Raw genomic sequence first — 25783 nt, 5'->3', positions numbered from 1 at the left:
ATAATCATAAAAAATTAAAAGCTTAACAAATTAACGTCATTTTTATCTTTCAAAACTAAAAGACAACTCTAAAAATCAAATAGTGCGGCCACTAAAATCGTTAATTTGATATAAAACAATAACAAGAAGCAGTAAAACGACGTAGTTTTAACACGCCCTTCTCAAATTGAAGCTGGTAAAGGCAAAAGATTCAACTTGCGGGTTAGAGTGCCATGGCGAGAGGCTGGTAAGGCCTTGGTGAATATGTCGGCCAACTGTTCTTCAGTAGTGAGATGGTTAGGTAATATAAATCCCTGTTGAAGTTGATCTCTAACTAGGTGGCAGTCTATCTCGATATGCTTCGTGCACTCATGGAAGACCGGATTGGAGCAATATGCATGGCAGCTTTGCTATCACAATGCAGTGGAATGGGCAATTGAATGTGAACCTGCAAGTCCTGCAAAATATAGCTAATCCAGAGGAGTTCACACACAGTGTTAGCCATTGTATGATACTCAGCCTCAACTGAGGACTTAGAAACAGTAGGTTGTTTCTTTGTTTTCCAATAAATAAGGCAAGGTCCCAAGTATATGCAATATCCAGAGAGTGACTTTCTAGAATAAGTACAAGTTACCCAATCAGAGTCATAGTAGGCATTCAGAGATAAATCAGTATTTACAGGAAAACAAAGCCCCTGATGTAAGGAGCTCTTAAGATAGCGAAGCATATGTAAAGCAGCCTCCCAATGAGGTTTTCGGGCATGCTCATAAATTGGCTCAAGTGTTGCACAACATAGCATATATCAGGCCTTGTGAAATTAACATAAAGGAGCCTGCCAAGAAGTCTCCTATATAAATCAAGTTTATCAAAAGGCTCTCCTGAGTCAGGAGACAAATGCAAGCCTTGAGGCAAAAGACAATAGGCAGGTTTACAATGAAACATGCCTGCATCTTTCAATATGTCTGAAATGTACTTAGTTTGACTAAGTAAAGTTGCTTGAGAGGATCTAGCAACCTCTAGGCCCAAAAAGTATTTCATAGGTCACAAATCTTTGATAGTAAATTTTGAATGTAAAGCAAGCTTGCACTCAGTAATGGCATCAATGGAGTTTCCAATTAAAATAATATCATCAACATACACAAGCAGTATCAAAGTTACAGCACCAGTGTGCTGGGTAAAGAGACAATGATCATGTGGGGACTGCACAAAGCCTAAACCCTTGAGAAAATTGCTAAATTCAATGTTCCACTGTCTGGAGGCTTGTTTAAGCCCATATAAGGACCTTTTAAGCAAGCAAACTTGCCCTGACTAGGCTTTGTGATAGCCTTGGGGAGGTGTCATGTACACCTCTTCATCAAGATAACCATGTAAAAAAGCATTATTTATATCCAATTGGAAAATTGTCCATTATTTGGAAGTAGCAAGAGCAATGAAAATTCTTACAGTTGTAAGCTTGGCCACAGGTGAAAATCTATCTTTGTAATCCAACCCCTCAATTTGTTTGTAGCCTTTGGCCACCAACCGGGCCTTATATCTCTCTACATCCCCATTTGGCTTAAATTTCACTTTATAGACCCATTTACAGCCTATTGCTTTCTTACCCTTAGGTAAATTAGTGAGCACCCAGGTGTTGTTATTTTCCAGGGCCTGAAACTCTTGCTTCATGGCTTCAACCCAATGTGCATCCTTAGATGCCTGAGTGTAAGTATAAGGTTCAGTGACCTTGTTGATATTGCAAATGTAAGACTGATGTAAGGGATGAAAGGTCATGAAGGATGCTTGTTGGGAATTTACATAGTCTTGCATCCAGACATGGGCTTGTCTATGTCTTTGAGTCCTTCTAATTGAAGGATATTTCTGTAAGTCATCACTAGTGTGACCAGATAGACAGAAATCAACATCTAGGCAATCATTCTCAATCACAGGAATAGGAACCACAGAGTTCTCAATCAGATTGGTGTTTTGGAAGGGAAAGATGTTTTCATGGAAAATGACATCCCTGCTAATAAAAAAGGTTTTATCACTGATGTTATAAAGCTTATAAGCTTTGTGTGTGCTGGCATAACCTATCATCACAGCTTTAATGGCTCTTTCTTGAAATTTGTCCTTCTGAGTTCCCACAGAAGTAGCAAAACACAAGCAACCAAACTTTCTCAAGTGAGAATAGTCAGGTGAGGTCCCATAAAGCTTCTCATAAGGCGTGGACCAATCAAAATATTCCATGGACATTATATTAATTCGGTAAGTAGCAGTTAAGATGCATTCTGACCAGAATTGAATAGGGACTTGTGATTGCATTTTCAAGGCTCTAGTAGTATCAAGTATGTGTCTGTGTTTCCTCTCCACAACTCCATTCTATTGTGGAGTATATGGACAAGATCTTTGGTGCTTAATTCCCTTACTCATAAGCAGAGAACTATAATTATGGCTTAGAAACTCCTTTCCATTGTCACTTCTAATGACTTTGATGGTAGTATTAAACTGATTTTCTACCATGTGTATAAAGTGTTTAGTCAAGCTAAAGGCCTGACCTTTTAAGTGCATCATAAAGGTCCACACAGCCCTACTATAATCATCAACAATGGTGAGGAAGAACTTAGCTCCAATGATAGAGCTGGTCTTATATGGCCCCCATATGTCAATGTGAATTAATTCAAAAGGTTTTGAGGCTAAGGTGTAGCTTCTGGAAAAAGGTAATTTGGCTTGTTTAGCTAGGGGACATACAGGACAGCATCTCATAGCCTCATTACTAATATTCATGCCTTTAACATGTTTGAGTTTACCTACTGATGCATGCCCTAGTCTATCATGCATATCATTCATGGTCACTACATGCTTATGTGTCTGTTCAAGTTGCATGGAATGTTCTTTATTCAAATCCATTTGGAAAGGAGTGCTATTTATAAAGCTGTAAAGATCATCATTAGAGTTCATGATTTTAAACAAATAATTTCTTACATCAGAATGAGAAAAGCTCATTTGGTTCAGCCTGAAGAAGCCTCTTTGTTTCTTGCCTATGGCCACCACGTTCTTATTCAGTGGGTCCTGTATAAGGCAATAATCCTTCCACATTACTATACAGTAGCCATGGCTACTCATTAGTTGACCAACAGAAATCAAATTATATTGAAAGTGTAGAATATAAAGAACATAATCTAGAATCAATTTGTCAAAGAGATTTAGCTTTCCAAATTGAGTAACCTGAGTTGTTTTCCCATCTAGAAAGCACACACAAATGTGCTTGTGTAGTGGGTGTAAAGTGGTGAACAGGTTGTTGTCTGAATACATGTGATTTGTGGTTCCAGTGTCTAGGATCCAATCAGAGTCAGTTTGCATTTGAGCATTGCAAGTGTTATAGAGAGTAGGCTTATCTGCAAAGTCTATGGAATGTGCCTCAGGTCCATGAGATGTGCTTGGGGCAAGAGTTCCTTTCCCCTTTACAAGTTGAGAGACTTCTTATTTTAAAGAACTCAGTATGGATGTCAATTCATGTATTCTACTTGATGTGTCTAGATATTCCAGAGGATTATCCTCTTCTGATTTGTTCCCTTCAATAGCAGCCATAATTTTGGTGCTTCTATTTCCTTTGAAAGATTGGGTTCCTGCCTTGTTCTTAGCCTTGAACCAATCAGTTTAAAACACCCTTCTCGAGTGTGGCCATCCATGTTGCAGAAGGTGCAGTGACCCTTCTTGACCTCAGACCTTCTTGGTTTGGATAGATTCTGAGCTTGAGCCTTATTTAATAGGGTAAGAGATTCTGAGTTGTCATTCATTGCCTCCAGAATCTCCCTTTGAGACTCAAATTTTACAACCATTGAGTAAGCCTTGTTTACTGTTGGTAAAGGGTCCATCCCCAATACCTGATCTCTCACAGACCCGAAGGCCTCATTCAGACCCATTAGGAATTACATGAGTCTATTCATGTTCGTTATTTCAGCTATGACCCTAGAGGCTCCACAAGTACATGTTGGAAGAGGTTCTACTGACCCAAGCTCATCCCATAGCCTCTTCAGCTTAGTGAAGTAGACAGACACAGACTGATTTTCTTGAGAGATAAGAGATATTTTCCTGTGCAACTCATAGATCATAGGACCATTGCACTCTCCAAATCTCTCGCAGATCTCTTGCCAGAAATCTCTAGCAGAGGCAGTATATATAAACCCATCAACTAACTCCTTAGAGATGGAGTTGAGAATCCAAGATGTGACCATGAAGTCACACTTTTTCCACTGTTCATATCCCTCAGTGTCTTTACTAGGTGCCGAAGTAGTGCCTTCGACAAATCCCAATTTCATCTTGGCTCCTAGGGCTATTCTAGCGGCTCTACTTCAAGATCTGAAATTAGGTCCTACAAGAGGTGTGGAGACTAGGCTCATACCTGGATGGTCAGATATTTGAAGACTCAGGGTCTCCCATCCACGTATTCACGATCTGCAATTTTTCTGTAGCCTCGGTCGCCTCTTGTTCCTTGCTACTGCTCGCCATGACCAGATCTTTCGAAAGGACTAAGGATCTCTAGCATACAACTGGCGACGCGCCGCCGTGAGTTAGGGTTCCCGCTCTGATACCATGTGCAGAAGCAGGAGAAAGAGAGAAAAATCGAGAGTTTTATTTCAAATGCAAATAAAAATGATGTTACACTCATGTTCTGGAAGCATCGCTTCCTTTTATACCAGACAGCACCACATGCACAACATGTGCACAGAGATTTCAGTTCATACCATCAATACGACATAGTTTAGATGTTCAATATAAAACAATAACAATAAGCAGTAAAACGATGTAGCTTTAATACATAACAATGATTAATATAATATCTTCTACTGAATTTTTTATTTTTTTCTCTTTTAACCGTCTAAAAATATAGTAAAAAATATCAAACTTCTGACAAAATTAAAAAAGATGGAATTCAAAAAAAAAAAGTGTAAAGAAAAGGATAGGGATTTGAGATTTCTTCTTCATTCCACACCTAATTATTTTCCAATTTCCTTTTGTCTCATTAAGCAAAGACTCATGGAGAAGAAGATGATATATTAAGAAAAATTAGAAAAAGCAAAATCTAGAGAAAGAAAGGGGAAGAAAGAAGCAACCCCACCATTAGAAAAAGGGTAATGGAATAGACCTTCCAACCAAAAGTGGACCTTAGTGTCATCATTTGGTCTTTTTTGTGGGCAGCTCACATTTGCACAATCAAAGAAAACGCCACCCTTGCGTTGCAAACTCAATTTTCTTATGCCTATAAAATTTCTTGTTTGTGAATATGGGAACCATAGAATATATAACCAAGGGAACTTGCCCATCATTTTAAACTTGTCATACATCATAGTAAATTTATTCTTACTTAATTGTTACTGACCCATAAAATGACACAAGTGTTTTTTATAACGACAGTTTGAGTGGTAAATAATTTAGAATAAAAAAATAATTTATTTTAATAAAGTTACAAAGAAATATAATTGTCATTGCCAATTAAATAATTATAGGAGCTAATGATGTCTAGATTGATTTCTAATCAAATCAACATTTCAAAAGGCAATAAAGTATACCCATATCTCCAAATTCATGGGTAAAATGATCCACCAGACAGAAGGAAAAGAAAAGGCAAAGGAAAAACCCCAGCACAGATTCTCATGGTTATCGTATGATTCATGTGTTGTGCCTTTTTCATAAGAATGCATCACCTTATCATGCTTAAGCACGCACCATCATATAATCATGCTCTTCTTATCACTCTATTATTTCTGCATGCTTGTCTCCTTCCAGCAAAGAGCATCAGCAGATGCAAAAAAAAAAATATTTAGTAACGGAAATTTTCATTTGTAAAGAAAAAAATTTTCAATTTTAATTTTTTTATGTGAGATTTTCTTTAAAAATTATTTTTTTTAAATAATAGAATTAATAAAAAAATAATTAAACTAATTTTTTATAAAATACTCTAATCACTAGGGTAACTAATTTGAATTGCATTCTCGTTTTATTTCAAAAGTGTTTATTGGTCGAGACTATAATAATACGATACTTATAGTATGGATGAGTTATTTTATTATTTTTAACACAATTCAATTTATTATTTACACATAACTAAATTTTACAACAGATTTAAACCGAATTTAATTTTTAAATTTTATGTTAGATTTGAAGCGAGTCTAATTTTTATTGTTGATATTTTATAGACACCTACGATAGTTTTTAAAAAAGAAAAATTCGAGATTACGACTTTCAAAAATGTGATGAGAATCACATACCTATTATAAAATTCATGACAAAAATTTTATTATTTAATAGTCAATTTTATATTTTAATTATTTTTTTAAATATTTTTATAATTTTATATATTAAAATTTTTTTTATTATAAATAGTGTTTTTTTTATTTGAATTTTTTTTAATTTTTAAAAAATTTTGATAAAATCTTTTAATTTTTAATCTATTATTTTTTATATTATTTTAATCAAATAATATTAATTAAAATTTTTAACTGAATTTAATCAGTTTTTTATTAATTATATTTTCAAATTTCTTTCAAATTGTTATATGGACTAACCCCACACAGCATAGAGATAAGAGAATACTGCATGGGAATTAGTAAACAAGAAGACAACTACAGAAGTGCCAGCCTAAGCAACATATCTTTTCAAATTAAAGAAAAAAAAAAGTTCTCATAAAAAAAAAATTCATACACATAAGACGTGATGTGATTGTCATTAGCAATTAAAAATAGCTAATTAATAATAAAAAATCACATAAAATGTGAGTCTTCACACACTGAAAATTAACTCAACAAAAAAAATTATAAAGAAGATAAAAACCCTAGTTAGCTCTATCCATATATATAACTCAGGTCGACCATCCGGTGGAGGGTATGGACGATGGAGTCGAAGATGTCACCGGAAACGGCCAAAGCTGAGCATTCTTCACCTTGGACAAACTAGCAAGAACACCTAATGGGGTCACATTTCCTATGACAGTAACTTTCTTTGCAGCCAAATCTATACTGAATGATGTTACTCCTGCACAGTAGAATTTTCAATAAATATTTATATATATAAAATATTTTTTTGGATAATGTTGCACCGGGCATATAAATGCTCTCGAAGAGTATTTGCTCGATTTATAAGAAATTATTGAAATTACGAAACCTACTTGGATAAATCTAATACAACTAACCTTCCATTTTGGAAATATGCTTTCTCACTTTTCCTTCACAGCCCTTGCAATGGATTGACACCCACAAAACCACTACCTGCAAATTTTTAATTTTGCATTAAGATAACTATATATGCTTGAACAGTTAATTTCCAAATGAATATTCACAAAGTAATGAGAAATATTCATAACCTGGTCATGGGAACGAGCTGAGGAAGAAGATTTTAAAGCAGGAGCATGACCAACAAAGCTAGAGTTCTTAGGCTTTGTAGTTTGATAAGGCTCCAAAATCCAATCACGAGAGCAATTAGCTAGAGAAGAAGATCTTCGAGCAAGAGCAGGAGAATCATTTGAGCCTTTATGGCTAGGCTTGGAACGTTGATCAGACTCAGAAATCCAATCAATGTAAGGAACTTTATCATCATTCAGAAGGTACCTAGAGGATGATCCTCTTGGACTATGGAGATCACTTGTTTGATGATCAGCAGAGTTTTTTCTACGTAAATCATTCACTTTCTTAGCACAAGCAGCAATCCCAGTCTCTCTACTATTATCATCAGCAGAGATTTTCCTGGAAAATTCACCTTGCTTATTCGCAGAACGCTTATAACTCTTTGATTTCTGGTACTCAATGGGTCTCGTGCTGCCTCTGCGGACCATATAACGATGGTCTAGGCTTGAGCAGATAGCAGTGGAAGAAGGCGAAGCACAGAAAAGCTCCATTTTCTTCATGTTTTGCTTGGATTTGTGAGAAAGAATCAGTAGCAGAAACAATTGCTTGGTGAAAATTCTTCTTATAATTCTGCAGCTATGCTTGTTATTCTTGGAAGAGAACAAGAGGATTAGTACAAAAAATTTTCTCTCTAATCTGCTTTTGAATTAGAAAGATAGAAGAGAGAGATAAAAGAGAAGAAAAAGCAAAAATTGGTCCCACCAGAAGAATTGAATAATAATTGCTTGGAAGGTATGTGATTAATCAGAATTAGAGAAATTTAAAGCTGTGATTAAACTTTTAATCATTCAGTTTCAAAAATTTTTTAAAAACTTTGTACGAAATGATTACTACCACTAGTTGAAGCATCTTCTTTCTTATTATTAACACATCATTGGATTTGTATAATATGGGAGGAACTATGACTTTGCATTCATAGGCTTTAGGGTTTGCTATGTGTGATCTTAATTATTAGATCAATCAATTTGGGTATTAATTTTTCCCTAAATTGAAATGATTCCCCAATCATCAATGGCTTTTTCTAAATCATTACAAGCAATTTGTTTTGAAACTAATTAATAAGTAAAAAAGAGAAAGTATTTAATGAAATTGATTGTCCAAAAATATGACTATTCAATAAAAAAAAATAGAGTGTTTTTTAGACAGTATGTTATATTTTTTTCTTGGCAATTTAAACACAAAGGAGTCGGTAGGAGAATTGAAGTATAAATTAAAATTAATTTTAATTTATACATATACACTATTTATAATCGATATGAAATTTTGAAAAATTAAGTGTAATTAGTATCTAATGATCTGAAATCTAAAAAGAAGTAGATTTATGTGTATGAGTCAGTTTAGTCTGAATGGATTGTATTTTCCTCTTTTATTTTTTTTTTTATTATTTTCTAATAAAAAGCGTCACTCTACTACAGTGCCACATGTCGCTGTTACTCAGGACCGTATGTACCTGTCTACCCATCATCATCAAATGACTATTTAATTCCCTTTCGGCATTCATGCTAATAAGGTCGCAGCATAACTGGACTTACTATTTTACTTCCCGTCACGTCAGATAAATTAAGTTTCTCTCTAATGAGTCTGGACTCTCAACCTGATCTATTTCAATTTGCGAATTGGGTGATATACTGATGAATCAATTTACGTAATAAGCTTTTATGGATTTTAAGCACAACTCTTCTGCCAAAGTTTGATTTCAATCGGGTGTCAGCTGCCGGCGGTCATCATTATCACAAAGGCATGCCTATTTGCACACAAAGAACATATATTTCTTGGATGGCAGATGTTGAAGGATCAAATTTTTTATAGTTTACACGAGAGAAAGCAAATGCATACCCACCAACTAACATCAATTAATTTAATTAATTAATTAATTAATTCTTGTTTGTGTTAAATCACCTTATTTGCAATGATTAACCTAGAAAATGGCTGATGTGTTTTCCATCAGATGGCGGCCTTACAGGTCATTTTATATTCCTTTCTCTTACATCATTTTGAGCGGAGATTTTCAAAGTTGATTTTCACAAGTACGTCTTTCATATTAGCAGAATTACACTCACTTTTTCTTCTTTTAATTTTTTAGCAGGATATTTAAGTAGTAAGAACTCCAACTTAAATTAATTAAATAATTAATTATTTTTTATTTAATCAATAATTAAAACTATAATTTTATTTAAAACGGAAAAATATCGAATTACTTATAACACTAGTTAATAAATTATTTTTTTTAATATTATTATAAACCAAATAAATATTCAATTTTTTCCACCCTATAAGTGAAAATTTAATTTAGCTCGAGTTCAATATTTTGTCCAAATTAGTTTAAAAGATTCAATTTAAGTTCATTTTAACTAATAATAAACTTTTTAACTAAATTTTATTAATTAATTTATTAATAGATAAAAATCAAGAAATCAAATTTCATGATTTTTAACATATATCTCTTGATTTATTCTAAGATATTGGCACAAATTGTATTCTAAGACTAGTCAGAAAATTAGATGCCAGTGTTCTTAAAAATAATATATATTAATTAGTAATTTTATTTTTTCCTTTGTGAAAATTAATGAATTCATTGAAGGTCCCAAGTGGGATATATTGCCAAGGATGGTGAATGAAAGATTTACCACTTAACTTTATTTCTAACTTAAAAGAATTTTGCAATAATTTAATTTAATTAAAATTTTCCTATGAATTTATTTATTTAAAATGAAAAAAACTTATTTTAATTTCATTATTTATTTTTATAAAAAAATTAAAATTACAAACAATTTTATAATATTTTAATTAAATAAATATTTTATAAAATAAATCATTTCAAATGGAATTTTAGTGGGTTAGAGCCAAGCATATAAATAGCTAGCTTAAGCTGACCCAACATTCCCAAGGAGCTTTACTGGAGTACGGAATACTGGTATGTTTAAATCAAAATAATCTATTCGATTGAATTAATTTAAAATTTTTATTTAATTTTTTATTTTTTATTTAATTTAATTTTTATTTTAAAAAATTTTAATTAATTCAGTTTAATTCAATTTTAATTAAAAAAATTAGTAAAATCAAGATGTGTTATTTTTAATAATATAAAAGATTAAATTATAATTAAAGTTAAAATATTTTAATTAAATTTTATAACAATAAATTAAAATCTAAACATATAAAATTCATTAAAGTCTAATTGATCAAACTGAACTGAATTAAATCAATTTGATTCAAATTAATTTATACTCAAAATCAATTCTGTTCGATTATCATAAATATTAAAATTTCAATTTGATTCTATTTTAAATTGAACTGACTAAATACTCACTTAAATTCTACTTTTTAATTTTTTTTAAAATGTATATGTGTGCGACATTTAAAGAAAATAAATAAATAAAACTTAAACATATAATTATTTAAATTTTCATGACTAATTTTATTAATTTATTTCTAAAAATTTCTTTTGAATTTTGAAATAATAATTTTATTCTAATTTAATAATTAAAATTAATTTTACACTAATTAAAATTTAATGGTTAACCAAAACGACCTTTATAATTTTATCAAGATAACTAATTGATACCTTTTTATTTTATTAAAAAAATATTTTGAAAAAAAAAAAAGTATTTCATAGAAAATCAGTGATCTCAAACCACAACTAAAACGTTTTTATCTAAGAAAATACTTACAATATTGAACAAGCAATCAACGCAGATTTTTTTTTTTATTAGTAGTATATAATGTGACTACTTTAAAAATAAATCTATACAAGAGAAAAAAAAAACGTTATATAGAAACGGAAATCAGGTTTAAAATATGGAGCAATAATTTTGATGGAAATTAATTAAACAAGTTAATGTTGAATCATTAATTTTATTTAAATAAAAAATTAAATTATACATGAAATACCTGCAATATAATAGTAGTGCACAATAAAATAGAGTCACATAATAAGAATGTAATAAGAATTTAATAAACTGATATCCATTCTTATCTATAGAAAAATAAATCTGAATACTGTAGTGTTCCATTTTTCATCAAATCTCACTCTCTCCAGTGGGTCGAGTATTTATGAAAAGTTACTGTTAATGGATATAATCCAGTAAATCCTACTATGCCTATAAATATGAAATTTTCTATTTATTAGTGGGTACCAGTTAAATTTTTAAAAATTTAATAATTAACTCTATCTTTTTATAATATACATTCATTCCGAACTTAAAACAATTTATTACATTTACTTATCAGTTTATTGACTTAAGTATGAGAATAACTATTTTATAAACCACAACTATCTCATATATTTTCTTTTGTAGATTGACCGATTATTGTATAGCTCTATTTTCGGTCACATCGATATGAGATCCGTTTAGAATTAAAGCATACTACTTTTTTTTCAACCATATATATATATTTTTTTACCTTTTTATCAATTTTCAGTTCATTTTTATATCTATTTTTTTATATTTAACTTAAACTGAATTTAAACTCATAATTTTTTTAATTTTAGAGAAAATTAATATTTTAAATTATTTTTTATAATATATTTGAAATGTATTTTTCTAAATATTACTACAAATAATTGATATTTTAAATTATTTCTTAATAGCATATTTGAAATGTATTTTTCTAAATAGTACTACTAAATAGACTTGCAATTATAGTTTGATGGAGATAAAAGAAAGAAAAATACTTTAAAATGAAATTTTATAAAGTAAGATATATTATTCTTATATTTTTATTATTTTTTTATTGTTAAGAAAAAAATTTTTTAAAAAAATTACTAATTTAATAGATTAAAATACAAGTTTTATAGGGTTTTAAAGACGTCCAAAAATCTTATTATGCTCTTGCAACTAGAATATCAAGATTTTTATGCATTAATAAATATTGAATTATTCTGAAAGAACTTTTTCCAAAAATAGAGGCTTTAGTCACAAATCAAACCTTTGGACGAGTCCAATAAGGATTTTTAAACAGCGAGCCAATTTCAGGCCTTCAAAATCGGTTCGGAAAGACTGTTGACCCGCTAATCACCATGGGCTTTGATGGGTTCCAAAAAATAGTGGAGATGTGCAATCGGAATCAAATTAATCATTTAGTTTTAAATTTTTATTCTGTTAATAAAATAATTGATTTATTAAAATTTATTATTAAAATATAATAATTTAATAGTTTAAATTTTATTTTTATAATAATTTAGTTTTTTTAATTAATAATTTAATTTTTATAATTTAAATATTTACAATAATTTAATTTTTTAATTTTTGGTAACTTCTTAAATTTATAGCTGATTAAAAATAAATTTAATAAAATAACTATTTTGTTAATAAAATAAAATTTTAAAAATTAAATGATTTATTATTAAAAAATAAGAATTAAATTGTGAATTTCATTAAATCTGAGGATTATAGTGTAAATTATTATTTAAATTAAAAATAATTGAATAAATAAAAAATGAAATAATCTTTACTATAAAAGGAATTTGGTATTTATTAAAAAAAAAACCGACCACAGTGGGAGTCGAACCCACGACCTTTTGATCCGAAGTCAAACGCGCTAATCCACTGCGCTATGCGGTCATCTTGCTTAATCCTCGGCCAAATATTTAAAGATGCTAAACAAAAAATTTAAATTATTAGCTATTTAATTTCTCTAAATTATTAGTGATGCATGAAATAATTAAGATTATCATGTTAGTTTCAATAATTTTAAAACATAAGTATTTATTTTTCACAAGTTTACAGTTATAAATATTTTTTAAAGAATTTTATTTTGTATATATTTTTAAATTTGTTTAATTTGACAGTTAAATTTACTGCATAATTGATAGTTAATAGTTATTATTTAATTAATTTATTTTATAAATCTATCAAAATTGAAAGATAAAAAGAGAAATATAATATGGGATTTTTTACTTTTTATTTAAAATAATTTATTTTATAAGAAAAAAAATTTTAATTTTAAATGAACTTTAAAAAATAATGTAAGATTTCAGTTTTTTTAAAATGAAAAATTTTTATAATTATTTAATTTTAGTCAAAGATAATTGGTATAAAGAAAGAGCAACAAATGACCGCATAGCGCAGTGGATTAGCGCGTTTGACTTCGGATCAAAAGGTCGTGGGTTCGACTCCCACTGTGGTCGATTCGTTTTTCTTTTGTGTCGTTTGGAGTCCGTTTTCAATCACAATAATTGTAATTTTTTTCCGACAATAATTATTTATTTATTTTTATGATGAATAAAAAAACAGCCTTAGATAAGCCAATTTTACTTCCAATTGCACTTATCAACTTTTTTTTAAAGGCCTTGTTGGATTGAGTAATACAATTTTATTTGAATCTTCATTTTTTTTAATTGTTAGATGTTTATAAGGCCTGTTTATTTTCAAAAAATAAAAAATATTTTTAAGATAATTATTTTTTAAAAAAAAGTTATATTACATTGTTTAATTATAATATTAAAAACCCTATTAACTCAAAAATATCATAATTTTACAGTTTATTACATTTATAAAAATAAACTATTTTAATGAAATATTTACTTTAATTTTTATATTTTTAAAATTTTACAATTTAACTTTTAATATTTGAAAAAATCATAATTTAATTCTTACCATTAAATTTTTAGTTAATCTACCGTTTGTTATAATAAAAATGATTAAACTACTTTTTAATATATATTTTTAATCTAAAATAATATAGTTTCCAAAGTATAATTAAATCTACAATAAAATTTCATATAATTTTTCAAATTGATATCTATATTTTATAATTATTTAGAGATAAAATATTAAAATTGATCTCTACATCTTTAATTATATGTAAATAATCCTTGTATTTTATAATTGAATTCCTATAGTATATTTTGGAATAAGCAGTTTTAATTTTATAAATTAATCTCTAAATAATTATAATCAAATCAAACTCAATAAATTAAATAACCAAACCAACCGAACTTGGGACTAATCAACGAATAAAAAAACCTCAAAATGATGTAGAATTAAATTTCAATTTGATAAGGTTTTTCTTCCATTTTAATATAAATAACAAAACCATAACTCAAGCATCATGAAAAGAAAGAACTTCATCCAAAATTATTATAAGTTTCAAACTAAACCAAATCGATTAAAATAAAAAATCAAACCAGTCGGTTTGGTTCAAAATTTAATTACTTTTATGTTTATTTCTAAATATTATAATTATTTAAAAATTAATTTATAAAACTAAAATAATTAATTTCAAAATATACTTGAGGACTCAATTGTAAAATACAAAGATTATTTGTAAATAATTAATATGCAAGAGTGAGAAATGGCTAGGTTTGGTTGTGAATCGAACTAAATTAGAAAAATAGAAAAATTAAAAAGAGAAATTTTAAATATCAAAATCGAATCGAAAATAGATGAAATCACATCAAACTGAACCGATCTTTATCGGTTCGGTCCATCAATTTGATCATGCTCTAAATTTCAAAAAATACAAAAACACAATTTCTCATTCTAGAGCAAGATACACAATATCAAATATTAATTCAATTTCATTAATCATCAACTCTTATCACAAAATGCCTAGTATCAAGCAATAGTTCAATTTCATTCATTATCGACTCGTATTTTTAAATCATCCACGATAAAAATATTTCTTTTGCATATTTTTAGTATTATATTATAAGCTCAAATAAATGATTACCTAATTAAACTTAAGATATTGACATTAACAACAATCAAGTTTTATGAAGAATTTTACAAAGGTCATAGCACTAAAGTAAAACTCAGTGTACAATGAAATATAAAATTTTTGAGTTTCCCAAAATCTCAATGAAACTATTAAAATTTGCTTGCATATCTAAAAGCACAAAGAAGAAGTAGAAGAAGTATGAGAAATGCATATCTAAAAGCACGACAGAAGTAAGGGTGAGCAGTATTCGGTTTAAATTAAAAAAATCGATCGAACCGAATTGATTTGAAAATTTAGTTTAGTTTTTTATATATTTTGGTTCGGTTCGATTTTTAATTTCAGAAATTTCGGTTATTTCGATTCGGTTCGGTTTTGATCAGAAAAAAATTGAAAAAACTGAACCGAACCGATTAATGATAATAATATGTTTTTTCAATAATATAGAGAAATTAAATCATATTAAAAATAAAATATTTTAATTAAAATTTAAAATATTAAATATAAAGCGTAAAAAATAAAAAAATTATTAAAAATCGAAACCGATCAAATCGAACCGAATCAGACCGATTCAGTTCGATTCAATTTCTGATCAAAATCGATTCGGTTCAATTTTTATAAACACTAAAATTTTAATTTTCGATTTATTCGATTCGATTCGATTTTGAACCGAACCGACCGAATGCTCACTCCTAGACAGAAGTGAGTGGTTCTCTTCATTTGCGAGGAAAAGAAGTAGCTAATGGTGAGGTCTAAGGATCTAGTTTCCTTCGTTTGTGTTCTCTTCAATTGATTGACATCTGAGGATCACGTTTAGGGAAAGAAGAAGCATGACGTTCACTTGAGGGTCTCTTTGCAGGAAGACACAATAGCGTTGTTCACTGGAGCGTCTATCATTTAGAGGAAAAAGAAGAAAGCATATCGATGAACGAGGATTTCACAAGAGAGAGGGGTGGGGGTGGGTGGCTGCACAAAATATTGGAGAGTTAGAATTCTTAAGTTGCACAGAAAATTATAGGAGATTTTATTGTAGATTTAATTAAACAATAGGACTATATTGTTTTAAATAAAATATATAAAAAAGGGTATTTTAGTAATTTTTATTAAGATAAATATAGGACTATATTGTTTTAAATAAAATATATAAAAAAGGGTATTTTGGTAATTTTTATTAAGATAAATAGCAAGTTAACTGAAAATTTGATGGTAGAGACTAAATTATAGTTTTTTAAATGTTGATAATTAAATTATAGAATTTTATAAATACAAAGACTAAAGTAGATATTTTATTAAAATAGAGAGACTAAACTACAGTTTATCTCATTTATAATTAAAATTTTAATTTTGAATCAAAATTCTCTCACTTTCGAATATGTTGTACTTATAGTAATTTTTTAAATTAATTTTGATTATATTTAAATTAAATTACATGATAAATTACGTGATATTATTTTTATCATATAAATAATTTATTTAATTTAAATTAAATTTTAATTAAAATCCTAAATTCTTATTTACATGAAATCTTTAATTTTCTATTATTTAGCTAGAGCTAAATTAAAATTAGAGATTTCAAATAATTAAATAGTTTAAAATCTTAACAAATTTACTTCAATTTAATCAAATTGTTTATATAGAAAAAATATCAATATATTGTTTGTCATATAATTTAATTTAAATATTATTAAAATTAATTTAAAAATTTATCAAAATTATAATATATTTGGAAATCAGATAATTTTTAGTTTAAAATTAAAAATTTTTACTATAAATATAAAAAATCATAAAATTATAATTTTTTAACAAATAGACCTATTAAAAAATAAAAGTATTGATAAATTCTAGAAATAGAAAGTCTAAGTACTAGTAACAAAATTATATAAAAGGAAATATTTAAACAGTGGTGGCAAGAAATAAGATAAATTATATCATATCAGTAATATGAATTAACATAACATAATATATAATTATATTTAATAAATATTTATTGCAAATAAAATTTTATTAAATAAAATATCATATATATATATATATTATATTAAAATATTTTATTTAATATTTATGTTTAACATTATAAATTAAATGCATATTTTTAATATATAAAAAATTATATAATTTCATTAATAATATTAAATAAAAAGAAATATTACATATTTTAATTTATAAATTCTTTTACATTTTAATTTTTAAAAATTTTCAATTAATATATAAAATTAAAATAAGAAATAAGCAATGAGACTAACAACAAAGGAAATTATTAAAATAAAAAAATATATTTTAAAAATTATTTTACTAATCAATCAAAATATTAAAAACTATATAATTATTTATAGTTAACTTCTCTATATTCAATTTATTATTTATTTATTATATTGTAATAAATTAAAAATATTTAATTTTATTATTTAAAATTTTAAATTTTAAATATAGATATAAATTAACGTAAATATTTAAATTTTTTTATTTAATAGCCTTTAAATTAAAAAAATTGATTAAAATTCATTAAAAATAATAATTAAAATTGAGATACATATGAAATAATTTATTTTTTATTTTAAAATTTTAAATATATAATATAAATATGAAAATTTTTAAATTTTTTAGCGTAATAGACTAAAAAACTAAATAAATTATCCATAAATTTGTTTTAATCTGTGGATTCGATTATGTGATAAAAAAAAAACTAAAATTAATATTTCAAATAATTACCATTAAATTTATTAGCTAAGTGCTGAGAGATTTTATTTTATTTTTATTAATATTATTGTTGCTTATTTGGCACTATTGCTGCCGTTGGTGCATCATCTTGGAAATGAATGACAAAGTTTTGAAATTATTGAAACTAAATAGCCACAAAATAAAGTTATTTCACGAAATTAAAAAAATTAATTAAATTGAATTAATTTAAAATTTTAATTTAATTTTTTATTTATTTTAGTTCGATTGATTTTTTAATTTTAAAATTTTTGATTATTTCAATTTAGTTTGATTTTGATAAAAAATTAAAAAAATTAAATCGAATTTTAATAATATAGAGAAGATTAAATCATATTAAAATTAAAATATTTTAATTAAAATTTAAAATATTAAAAATAAATGGTAAAAAATAAAAAATTTATTAAAAATTCAAATCGAATTAAATCAAATCAAACCGATTCAATTCGATTCGATTTCTAATTAAAATTGATTTGATTCAATTTTCATAAATATTAAAATTTTAATTTTTAATTTATTCAATTCCGCATTCACCCTTAATTTCATGCATTTATAGAGAAATTAAATAGTTAATAATTTAAAAATAGTTAGATTAAATATACGATATTTAAAAATATAGAAATTAATTAATATATTTTATAAAAATAAAATTAACTTGTAATCTTAAAAATTAAACGGCTGGAATTAAACTTCAAAATACTTAGTGGTTAAAATTTCTTCAAATACATTCTTGAATTTATTTAAAATATGAGCAAAATTCAGATTATTGAGAAATATAACCTTTTTTATCATTAAAAAACGAAATGCAAATATGGCACGTGAGTCCTTTATGTTAATGTCTTATCTTTCCGAAGATATCTAGATGGTGCCGATAAGCAGTATCTGTTGACCGCATAGCGCAGTGGATTAGCGCGTTTGACTTCGGATCAAAAGGTCGTGGGTTCGACTCCCACTGTGGTCGGTTTAACCATATCTATATCTTTTTTAAAATTTTGTCTCTTCAGGTTTTTTTCCAATTACTCATGATTTCTACAGTATTTTCTCATCTCGTGGAATTGTTTTTTTTTATCCTTCTCCTTCATGTAGCCATCAAAATACTTTTCAGTCTATTTAGAGTCCTCCGCCTTTTGATATCTTGAAAATTAATAGAAATATAATATAATTGGATCAGTTTTCTCTGACTGTAATGAACGTGAAATAACTAATAGTCATACAGATTTTTATCTGGAAGGTTATAGGTTTAAATTCTGAGTTGAAACAAAGGAAATCTTTGAGGGGAATTTGCATAAGTGCACAATTTGATCTTATAACTACAACCCAACTTTGAAAACTTGAAAAGTCAGATTCTCAGCAACATCCCTTAAGAATAAAAATAAAATAATTTAACAAAAGCCATCTCCAAGATGATGATTCAACAGCAGCAATTGCGTTATTGGAGTTTGACTGTTTCTTCCTGATTGGTGTGCTAAGTCAATCAAGCCAAAACAACAACAACAATATTAATATAAAAAAAAAATCTACTTTAAAAAAATTCATTAATTAACCTTTTAATATATTTTATAAAATCAAAAAATTAATTAATAAATTTTACTTGTAATCTTATTTTTTAAAAAAATCTAAAATCTCCTTATCAACATTGAGATCATTTGATAGTTAAAAGGAATGATATTGAGGACCGCTGGGCTTCCTTTGCTCTGAGCGAGGCTGGGTCCAAGAGGAAAATAATAGCCCAAAACCCATCAAGTCCTCCTTTAGCAAGACCGATCCAGCGTTTCAGATCTCGGTCCGGACCCGCAGAGTAGGCCAGGTCTCCCATGAGCCCGGGTCCAATAAGAAGAAGTCCAACCCATTGAAGTGATGTGGGAAAGGATAGTAGGTCCAAACACCTCGCAACCCTACCCGCATGCACACTGAAGAGAATTAAATGGCCGTCTGGCGTAGTAAGGAGCCCTGACACATTCGTACGTATGGAGCTGAGTGACAGAGACAGCTAGTATTGTAACAGAGAGGCAAATATTCATCACAGGGGGACAAAAAAGGGGGGCTTCTTCTTTGAAGTCTCTTCTCTCTTTTTTCCTCTCCTTCCTGGACTTCTTTTTTTTTTTTTTTTTTCTCTCTGCAACCCTTGCCTAAATATACTACTCTAATTCATAAAATCTGACTTGAACGTCGGAGGGTCTCCACCGGGGCATCCCCGATAGACCCCTGACTATTTTTTCTTATTTTGCAGGTCCTTTCGTCAAATAGAATATTGAGAGACTCATTTGATGGACCCATATGATGGATCAAGAAGAAGACCAGATCTATCATAGAGTCAGAGGAGAAAAAGATTTATCAGATATGATTATAATAAATGATAATTTTGACAGTCTCTGATTAATTTAAATTAATTCTAGTGTATTATTACTTTAATTTTATATTACTTTGCTATATATTTATCAATTATATTTTAAATAATGTATTTTTTCAATTATAATAATTAAAAAATTTTAAAATTTTATTTAATTAAATGATATTTTTAATATTAATTCGCTAAAAATACTATTCAACTGATATTAGGGGGCAATTTTTATAATCAGAAGCAAACTAACTTATAAAATTTAAGATTTAAAAATAAATTCATTGTAAAATAATAATTTCAGTTTATAAACTAAAAAAAAAAAAAAATTAAAGTGGCTATATTTGTTAGTCGTAAAAATTAAAATTAGAAATTTTTTTAAATGAATTTGATACTATAAATTTATAAGATATTAAATTGTGTCTCATCTAATTTATAAAATTTTTTATAAAGGATTCACTTATTTTATATCTTAATACATAATCGATTGATATTTCTTTAAAATTAACAATCTCTCTATTTCATCATTTTTATTTATTTTACTTCTTCATATATATTAAAAAATATAATTTTTTAATTATACACATTTTAAATATATTAAATTTTATTAAATATTAAGAAATATTTAAATGATTTTTCAAAAATAAAATAAAATTATAATCAATTTATATAATTTAAAAAAAATTAAAAAATAAATAAAAATTATAAAATGAAAAGATTTTCTAATTATAATTTTAAGAGCAAATTATAGATTTTTAAATTATATATATATACACATTATTAACTTAGCACAACAATCAGGAAAAAAACAATCAAAACTCCAAATCCGATTGCTGTCGTTGGATCATCATCTTGGAAATGGTTTATTTTATTTTTTCAAAAGAAAATGTTAGTGAGACTGATGACTTTTTCAAGTTTCCAAAATTGGTTATGGTCATTGGATCAAAGCTGAGGGTGCGCTTATGCAAATTCCTCATAAAACGTTCTCTTTGCTTAAGTTAAAATTTAATTATTTTAATTATAATAATAATTAATTCTTATGATTGATGTTACATACCAATCATATAGAATAAGCATAAAGTTATCACTACAGAAGAGTATATGGTAATTATTTTGCAAATAAAAAGTGCGGACCGGTATGGGAAAAACAAGATCCAGACACTTTAATATCCGGGTCATCACTAGAAGACTCACCCATCCCTCAACTAGGCAAATCTCGGCATGAAACTACCATTATCAAGTACATTATACCTGTAATTGCAGGATTCTAGCAATATTCCATATCGAGCAGGTGGCCATATTACCATTGGGTTATCAGGAAAATACCATATTCATCTCTATTTCTTACGGTATAAAAGGAGAATAATCGCAGAGACAAATGTACGTTATTCTCTACCATTAAAACTTTAAACAATTTATTGCATTCTCTCTACTTGTTAAGATATTAACTTGAGCGTCGAAGTGTCATGGGCATCCACCACCACCTCAAGTTTTCTCTCTTGCAGGTTCCAACCAATCACAACACAGTCTCATTTCAGCTAGGCCTGTGCATATTTCGGTTTAAACCGAAAAACCGAACCGAGCCGATTAATTTCGGTTTTTCGGTTCGGTTAATCAGGATGATCGGTTTGGTTCGGTTAATATATTTAAAATTATTCGGTTTTCGGTTCGGTTCGATTTAAACGTGTTAAATAACCGATCAAACCGAAATAACCGATTTCATGAGCCTAGCCCTCCCCCTCCCCCTCTGATACCCAACCCAGGCCAGCACCCCAAACCCAACGACGACGAATCCTAACGACGACGAATCCTCTAAACCCATTATTCTCTTTCTCTTTCTCGTCGACCATGACCATCTAATGACTCTCTCCCCGACAGATCGCTATTCTTTCCAATGGACGACGTCGTTGAGGACGCCGATGAGCTACATTCATTCACTTCCGCCTCCGCCTCCTCCTCCTCCTCCTTATCTACCAATCTACTCTCCGGCAACGAGTCGAAGATCCCGGGCGTGGCGACGCAGACGATCCCTCCGCGGACATATCCAGAAGATTGGATCTCTCTCATCCCTCTACTACTGTCTAAAGCTGCAGACATTGAGATTTGAAACAAGAAGGCAAAGATAAAGAATTTGAGAGATGGGGTTCTTCAAGAAATGGATTACAGATTACAGATTACAGAAGAAACAGAAATGGAGATCCCATTTGTAGATTTCTTCTGATAAATATGGAGGTTGTTAGAGAGAGAAAATAAAATAAAATAATTAAAAATCAGTTTTGATGATTAAAGAGAGAGAGAGAAGGGCTTATCCTCATCCACTGGTTCGTTAATTTTGTTTTATTGTGAATTTTAATACTTTTGAGTAATTCTCCTCTGCTTCCAATCTCATAGTTGCATTTCATCACTTTTTAAAAAATTGCAGATTTCGGTTTGAATCGAACCGAACCGAACCGATTTTATCGGTTCGGTTCGGTTCGGTTATATCATCATAATCGGTTTTTTCGGTTTTTGAAATTTTAACACTTCGGTTTTCGGTTTTTTCGGTTCGGTTCGGTTCGGAACCGAACCGACCGATTGCACAGGCCTAATTTCAGCCACATCATTAATCTAATCTCAACAACATCATTTGGTTCTATTGCCGGGAAACCATTAAACTCTATTTGTTCATTGGAATTAAAAGTTGGTCTCTTGTTCCTTTTTCTTTTGAAAAAGAGATTTGTCTTCTCTAATCTTTTAAAATGGTCGAAATCATATATGTCATTACGGGAGGTTACAGGAGGACTTGATAAGGGTAAAGAGAAAAATAAGCATGTGGTAGAGGATGTTCTGTCTGTCCATCAAGAACCATGGACCAAGCAAGAAGTGATATTTGATTCTGTTGATAAAGCGTTTCAGATTCTTTCAAAACGACCCATTTGTAATACCCGGCTAGACCCCGACATCAGAATTTCCATTTTCCGGTGGAATCTCGGATGTCGGAAACCTCTAGAAGGGTAAAATATGTTTTTCTAAAATGTTTTCATGTGTTTTAAGGTTTTAAGTAAGAAAGAAATTGAGTTTTTGAAAGAAAAGCACCAAGGAAGAAAAGCCAGGTTCGGCCGCCGAACATGGTGGAGTTTAGGGAGCACCTTTGGCCCCCGAAGGTGGTTTGGCCAGCCACCTATAAAAGGTCCCATGTCAGATATGGGCGAGTTTTCTTCTCCATTTTCGGGCAAAGGTGAGTCCATGCCCTTCCATGGTTAGTTTTGATGTCTTTCTTCAAATCATTCATGTTTTTTATGAGTTTTAACTTGGTTTTGAAGATTTTTGAGCAAAGATCGAAGTTTGAAAACTTGGAGACCCCGGAGCCATTTCCTCCACAACTCCAAGTTTGGATCGCCTCTCCCCTCAATCTTCAAGAGGTAAGAGTAGATCCTCACCTCCTTTTATGTTTTGAGTAAGTTTTGAAAGGTTTTAAGGGGGTTTTATGCATGATTTGAGTAGTTGTAAATGTTAGGGTTTATGTGAGTTAAATGATGAAATGTGTGTTTAATGTATATTGCTATGTTGATGTTTGTTGGGGTATAGGATAGTTTGAGACCCTTATATGCTTGATTAAGTGTTTATGCATGCTTGGGAGTATTGTGCATGAGTTTGGAGGGTTTGGGAGGCAAAATGTGCATGTGAGGCTTGAGTTCTCCCATTCTGGAAGAACTCAGGTTCGGCTACCGAAGCCATGTTCGGCCGCCGAACCTGTCTGGGGAGGCAGTTCTGGCTGCCGAACCCTGCCCCCGAAAGTTTGGACTTTCAGCTCTGGAGGAAAGTTTCAGCCGCCTAACCTGTCGCCGAAGGTGGGTGACTTTCGGCTCTGGAAACACTTTCGGCCGCCGAACCCTGCCCCTGAAAGTGCATGACTTTCGGCTTTGGAGGGACTTTCGGCCGCCGAACCTGCCGCCGAAAGTGCCCTGTTCAGCCTTCCTTTACATGTTTTCTATGATTATTTTATGGTCTTTTAGAGGGGTTTTTGGGGAGATGTTTAGAGTCATGTTAGTGTATGTTTAGTCCCTCATTTGAGTCCACCTGTGTAGGTTCATACCCGAGGAACCGAGGACCCCAGCAGTGAGATAACTGCTTCAGAGTCTTTACAGAGTTAGCCTGAGGTGAGTAGAATGGATATTTATGTTTCAAAGTAAATAAATTTTGAGCATGTTCATGCATCATGAATGCCATGATATAAATTAGGTTGTTTGCATTAGAATTCACGAATATGTTGCATTGCATACTATGATGTTGATGTGGATGGATATTGGATGACCCATTAGCCCTTGATATGATATGATATGATATGGTATGGAAGTCCAAGTCGAGACCCATTCTACGCCCCTGGCACAGAGTAAGAGAAAGTCCAGGTTGAGGCCCATTCTACGCCCCTGGCACATTGGTTATGTTATGTATGTTATGTTATGTTAAGAGAAAGTCCAGGTCGAGGCCCATTCTACGCCCCTGGCACCATTGGAATGTGCAGAGGGCTATTGGTGACAAGTCCATCCTTGATGTGATTTGTTTGTGATGTGATTTGTTTGTGATGTGATTTGTTTGTGATGTGATGCATTTCATGAAAGCATAGATTTTAATACATTGTTTCACTATTCTGCTCACTGGGCTCTAGTAGCTCACCCCTTTCCCTTAACCCCCAGGTTTGCAGGTTCGAGATAGACTGGAAGTCGGCAAGAGTAAAAGTTTATGTATGTAATAGTTAGCTGTGGACATGAAAGACATTGTAATGTAAAGTATTGTACAAAATATAATGAGTATTAGTATTGTGCTTGACCCTAGTGTGTATGGTTAATCCCTTTTGTTCATGATCATTATGAAATGTTTTGTATGTTGAGATATGTAAACCAAGCTTGATTTATGTAATGTTGACCCAACTAGAGCATTTGATGAGGGCTCTAGTGTGGGGTTTTTATGTATTCAATTTCAGTGCATGCACAAGTCGAGCTTGGTAGATGAAAAGTTTAAAAGTTTTATGTAATTGTGTGATCATGAATGGGATTTATCAGGTATGACAGGTTGTATGCTAGGCTTGCTACGGGTCCCGGCGACCTTAAGTCGATCTGGATCTTAGCGCCAGTAGCGGTCCGATTTCGGGTCGTTACACCATTGGTCATTAAGATCTTTCTGAACCGGTACAAGGTAAGGTGGGTACTTATAGATATAGGTAGTTCTATTAATCTTCTCATCTTAAATGTTTTTAACAAGTTAGCCTTAGATAAGATCGTGGCAATGCTGGGTGCAATCAACCTTCCCCTAGTGTTGGGTGATGAGAAATATAGACAAGAGTTGTATGTAGAGTTTGCGGTGGTAAGTATCCTATTTGCACACAATATGATACTTGGTCGTCTAATCCTAAACTGCCACGGTATCGTTATTAACATGGGTACTATGTGTCTTAAGCTTTCAGCTCCAAGGGGGATAGCAGTAGTCCGAGGCAATCCGAGGTTAGCCAAAGAAGATTATGGACACCTAGCAAAAAATTTCGGGAAAGCAGCTGTAACAGCCCGGCCCTCTCACCGGCACTGTTACCGTTCACGGCCCAGGGCTATCCCTCGCCTGGCCTCGTGCCACCTCGGGCTTTCCACTGGCGTCGTGAATAGCTCTTAACATCCATTCACCCTCACGGGTTTCTGGCAGGATTTGTCCCCTTGGGTTCTCGCATCGCATCCTTCCCCAAGTG

At 30.0% G+C, this 25783-nt stretch overlaps 2 protein-coding genes and 3 non-coding genes across 5 annotated transcripts; 2 read left to right on the top strand and 3 right to left on the bottom strand.

The window, feature by feature from the left end:
- Positions 1–3884: 3884 nt before the first annotated feature.
- LOC110613645 lies at positions 3885–4274 on the bottom strand. Its single transcript, XM_021754869.1, has one exon. The coding sequence runs from the start codon at positions 4272–4274 to the stop codon at positions 3885–3887; it is 390 nt and encodes a 129-aa protein (XP_021610561.1).
- Positions 4275–6673: 2399 nt separating this feature from the next.
- LOC110614053 (protein SODIUM POTASSIUM ROOT DEFECTIVE 2) lies at positions 6674–7981 on the bottom strand. Its single transcript, XM_021755501.2, has 3 exons — positions 7316–7981; positions 7145–7220; positions 6674–6987 (listed from the first exon to the last, which is right to left on the bottom strand). Exons 1-3 carry the CDS (start codon positions 7853–7855, stop codon positions 6815–6817), a joined length of 789 nt encoding a protein of 262 aa, XP_021611193.1. The 5' UTR covers positions 7856–7981; the 3' UTR covers positions 6674–6814.
- A 4864-nt stretch (positions 7982–12845) lies between these two features.
- TRNAR-UCG lies at positions 12846–12919 on the bottom strand. Its single transcript has one exon. It is a non-coding gene; the product is annotated as a tRNA-Arg (tRNA).
- A 492-nt stretch (positions 12920–13411) lies between these two features.
- Positions 13412–13485, top strand: TRNAR-UCG. The gene has a single exon. It is a non-coding gene; the product is annotated as a tRNA-Arg (tRNA).
- Positions 13486–18616: 5131 nt separating this feature from the next.
- TRNAR-UCG lies at positions 18617–18690 on the top strand. The gene has a single exon. It is a non-coding gene; the product is annotated as a tRNA-Arg (tRNA).
- The last annotated feature ends 7093 nt before the right edge of the window (positions 18691–25783 follow it).

Source organism: Manihot esculenta, chromosome 4 (assembly GCF_001659605.2).
Source record: "Manihot esculenta cultivar AM560-2 chromosome 4, M.esculenta_v8, whole genome shotgun sequence".
Taxonomy (NCBI): domain Eukaryota; kingdom Viridiplantae; phylum Streptophyta; class Magnoliopsida; order Malpighiales; family Euphorbiaceae; genus Manihot; species Manihot esculenta.
The sequence above is the reverse complement of the archived record's forward strand: the minus strand, read 5'-3'. Positions and strand labels throughout refer to the sequence as shown.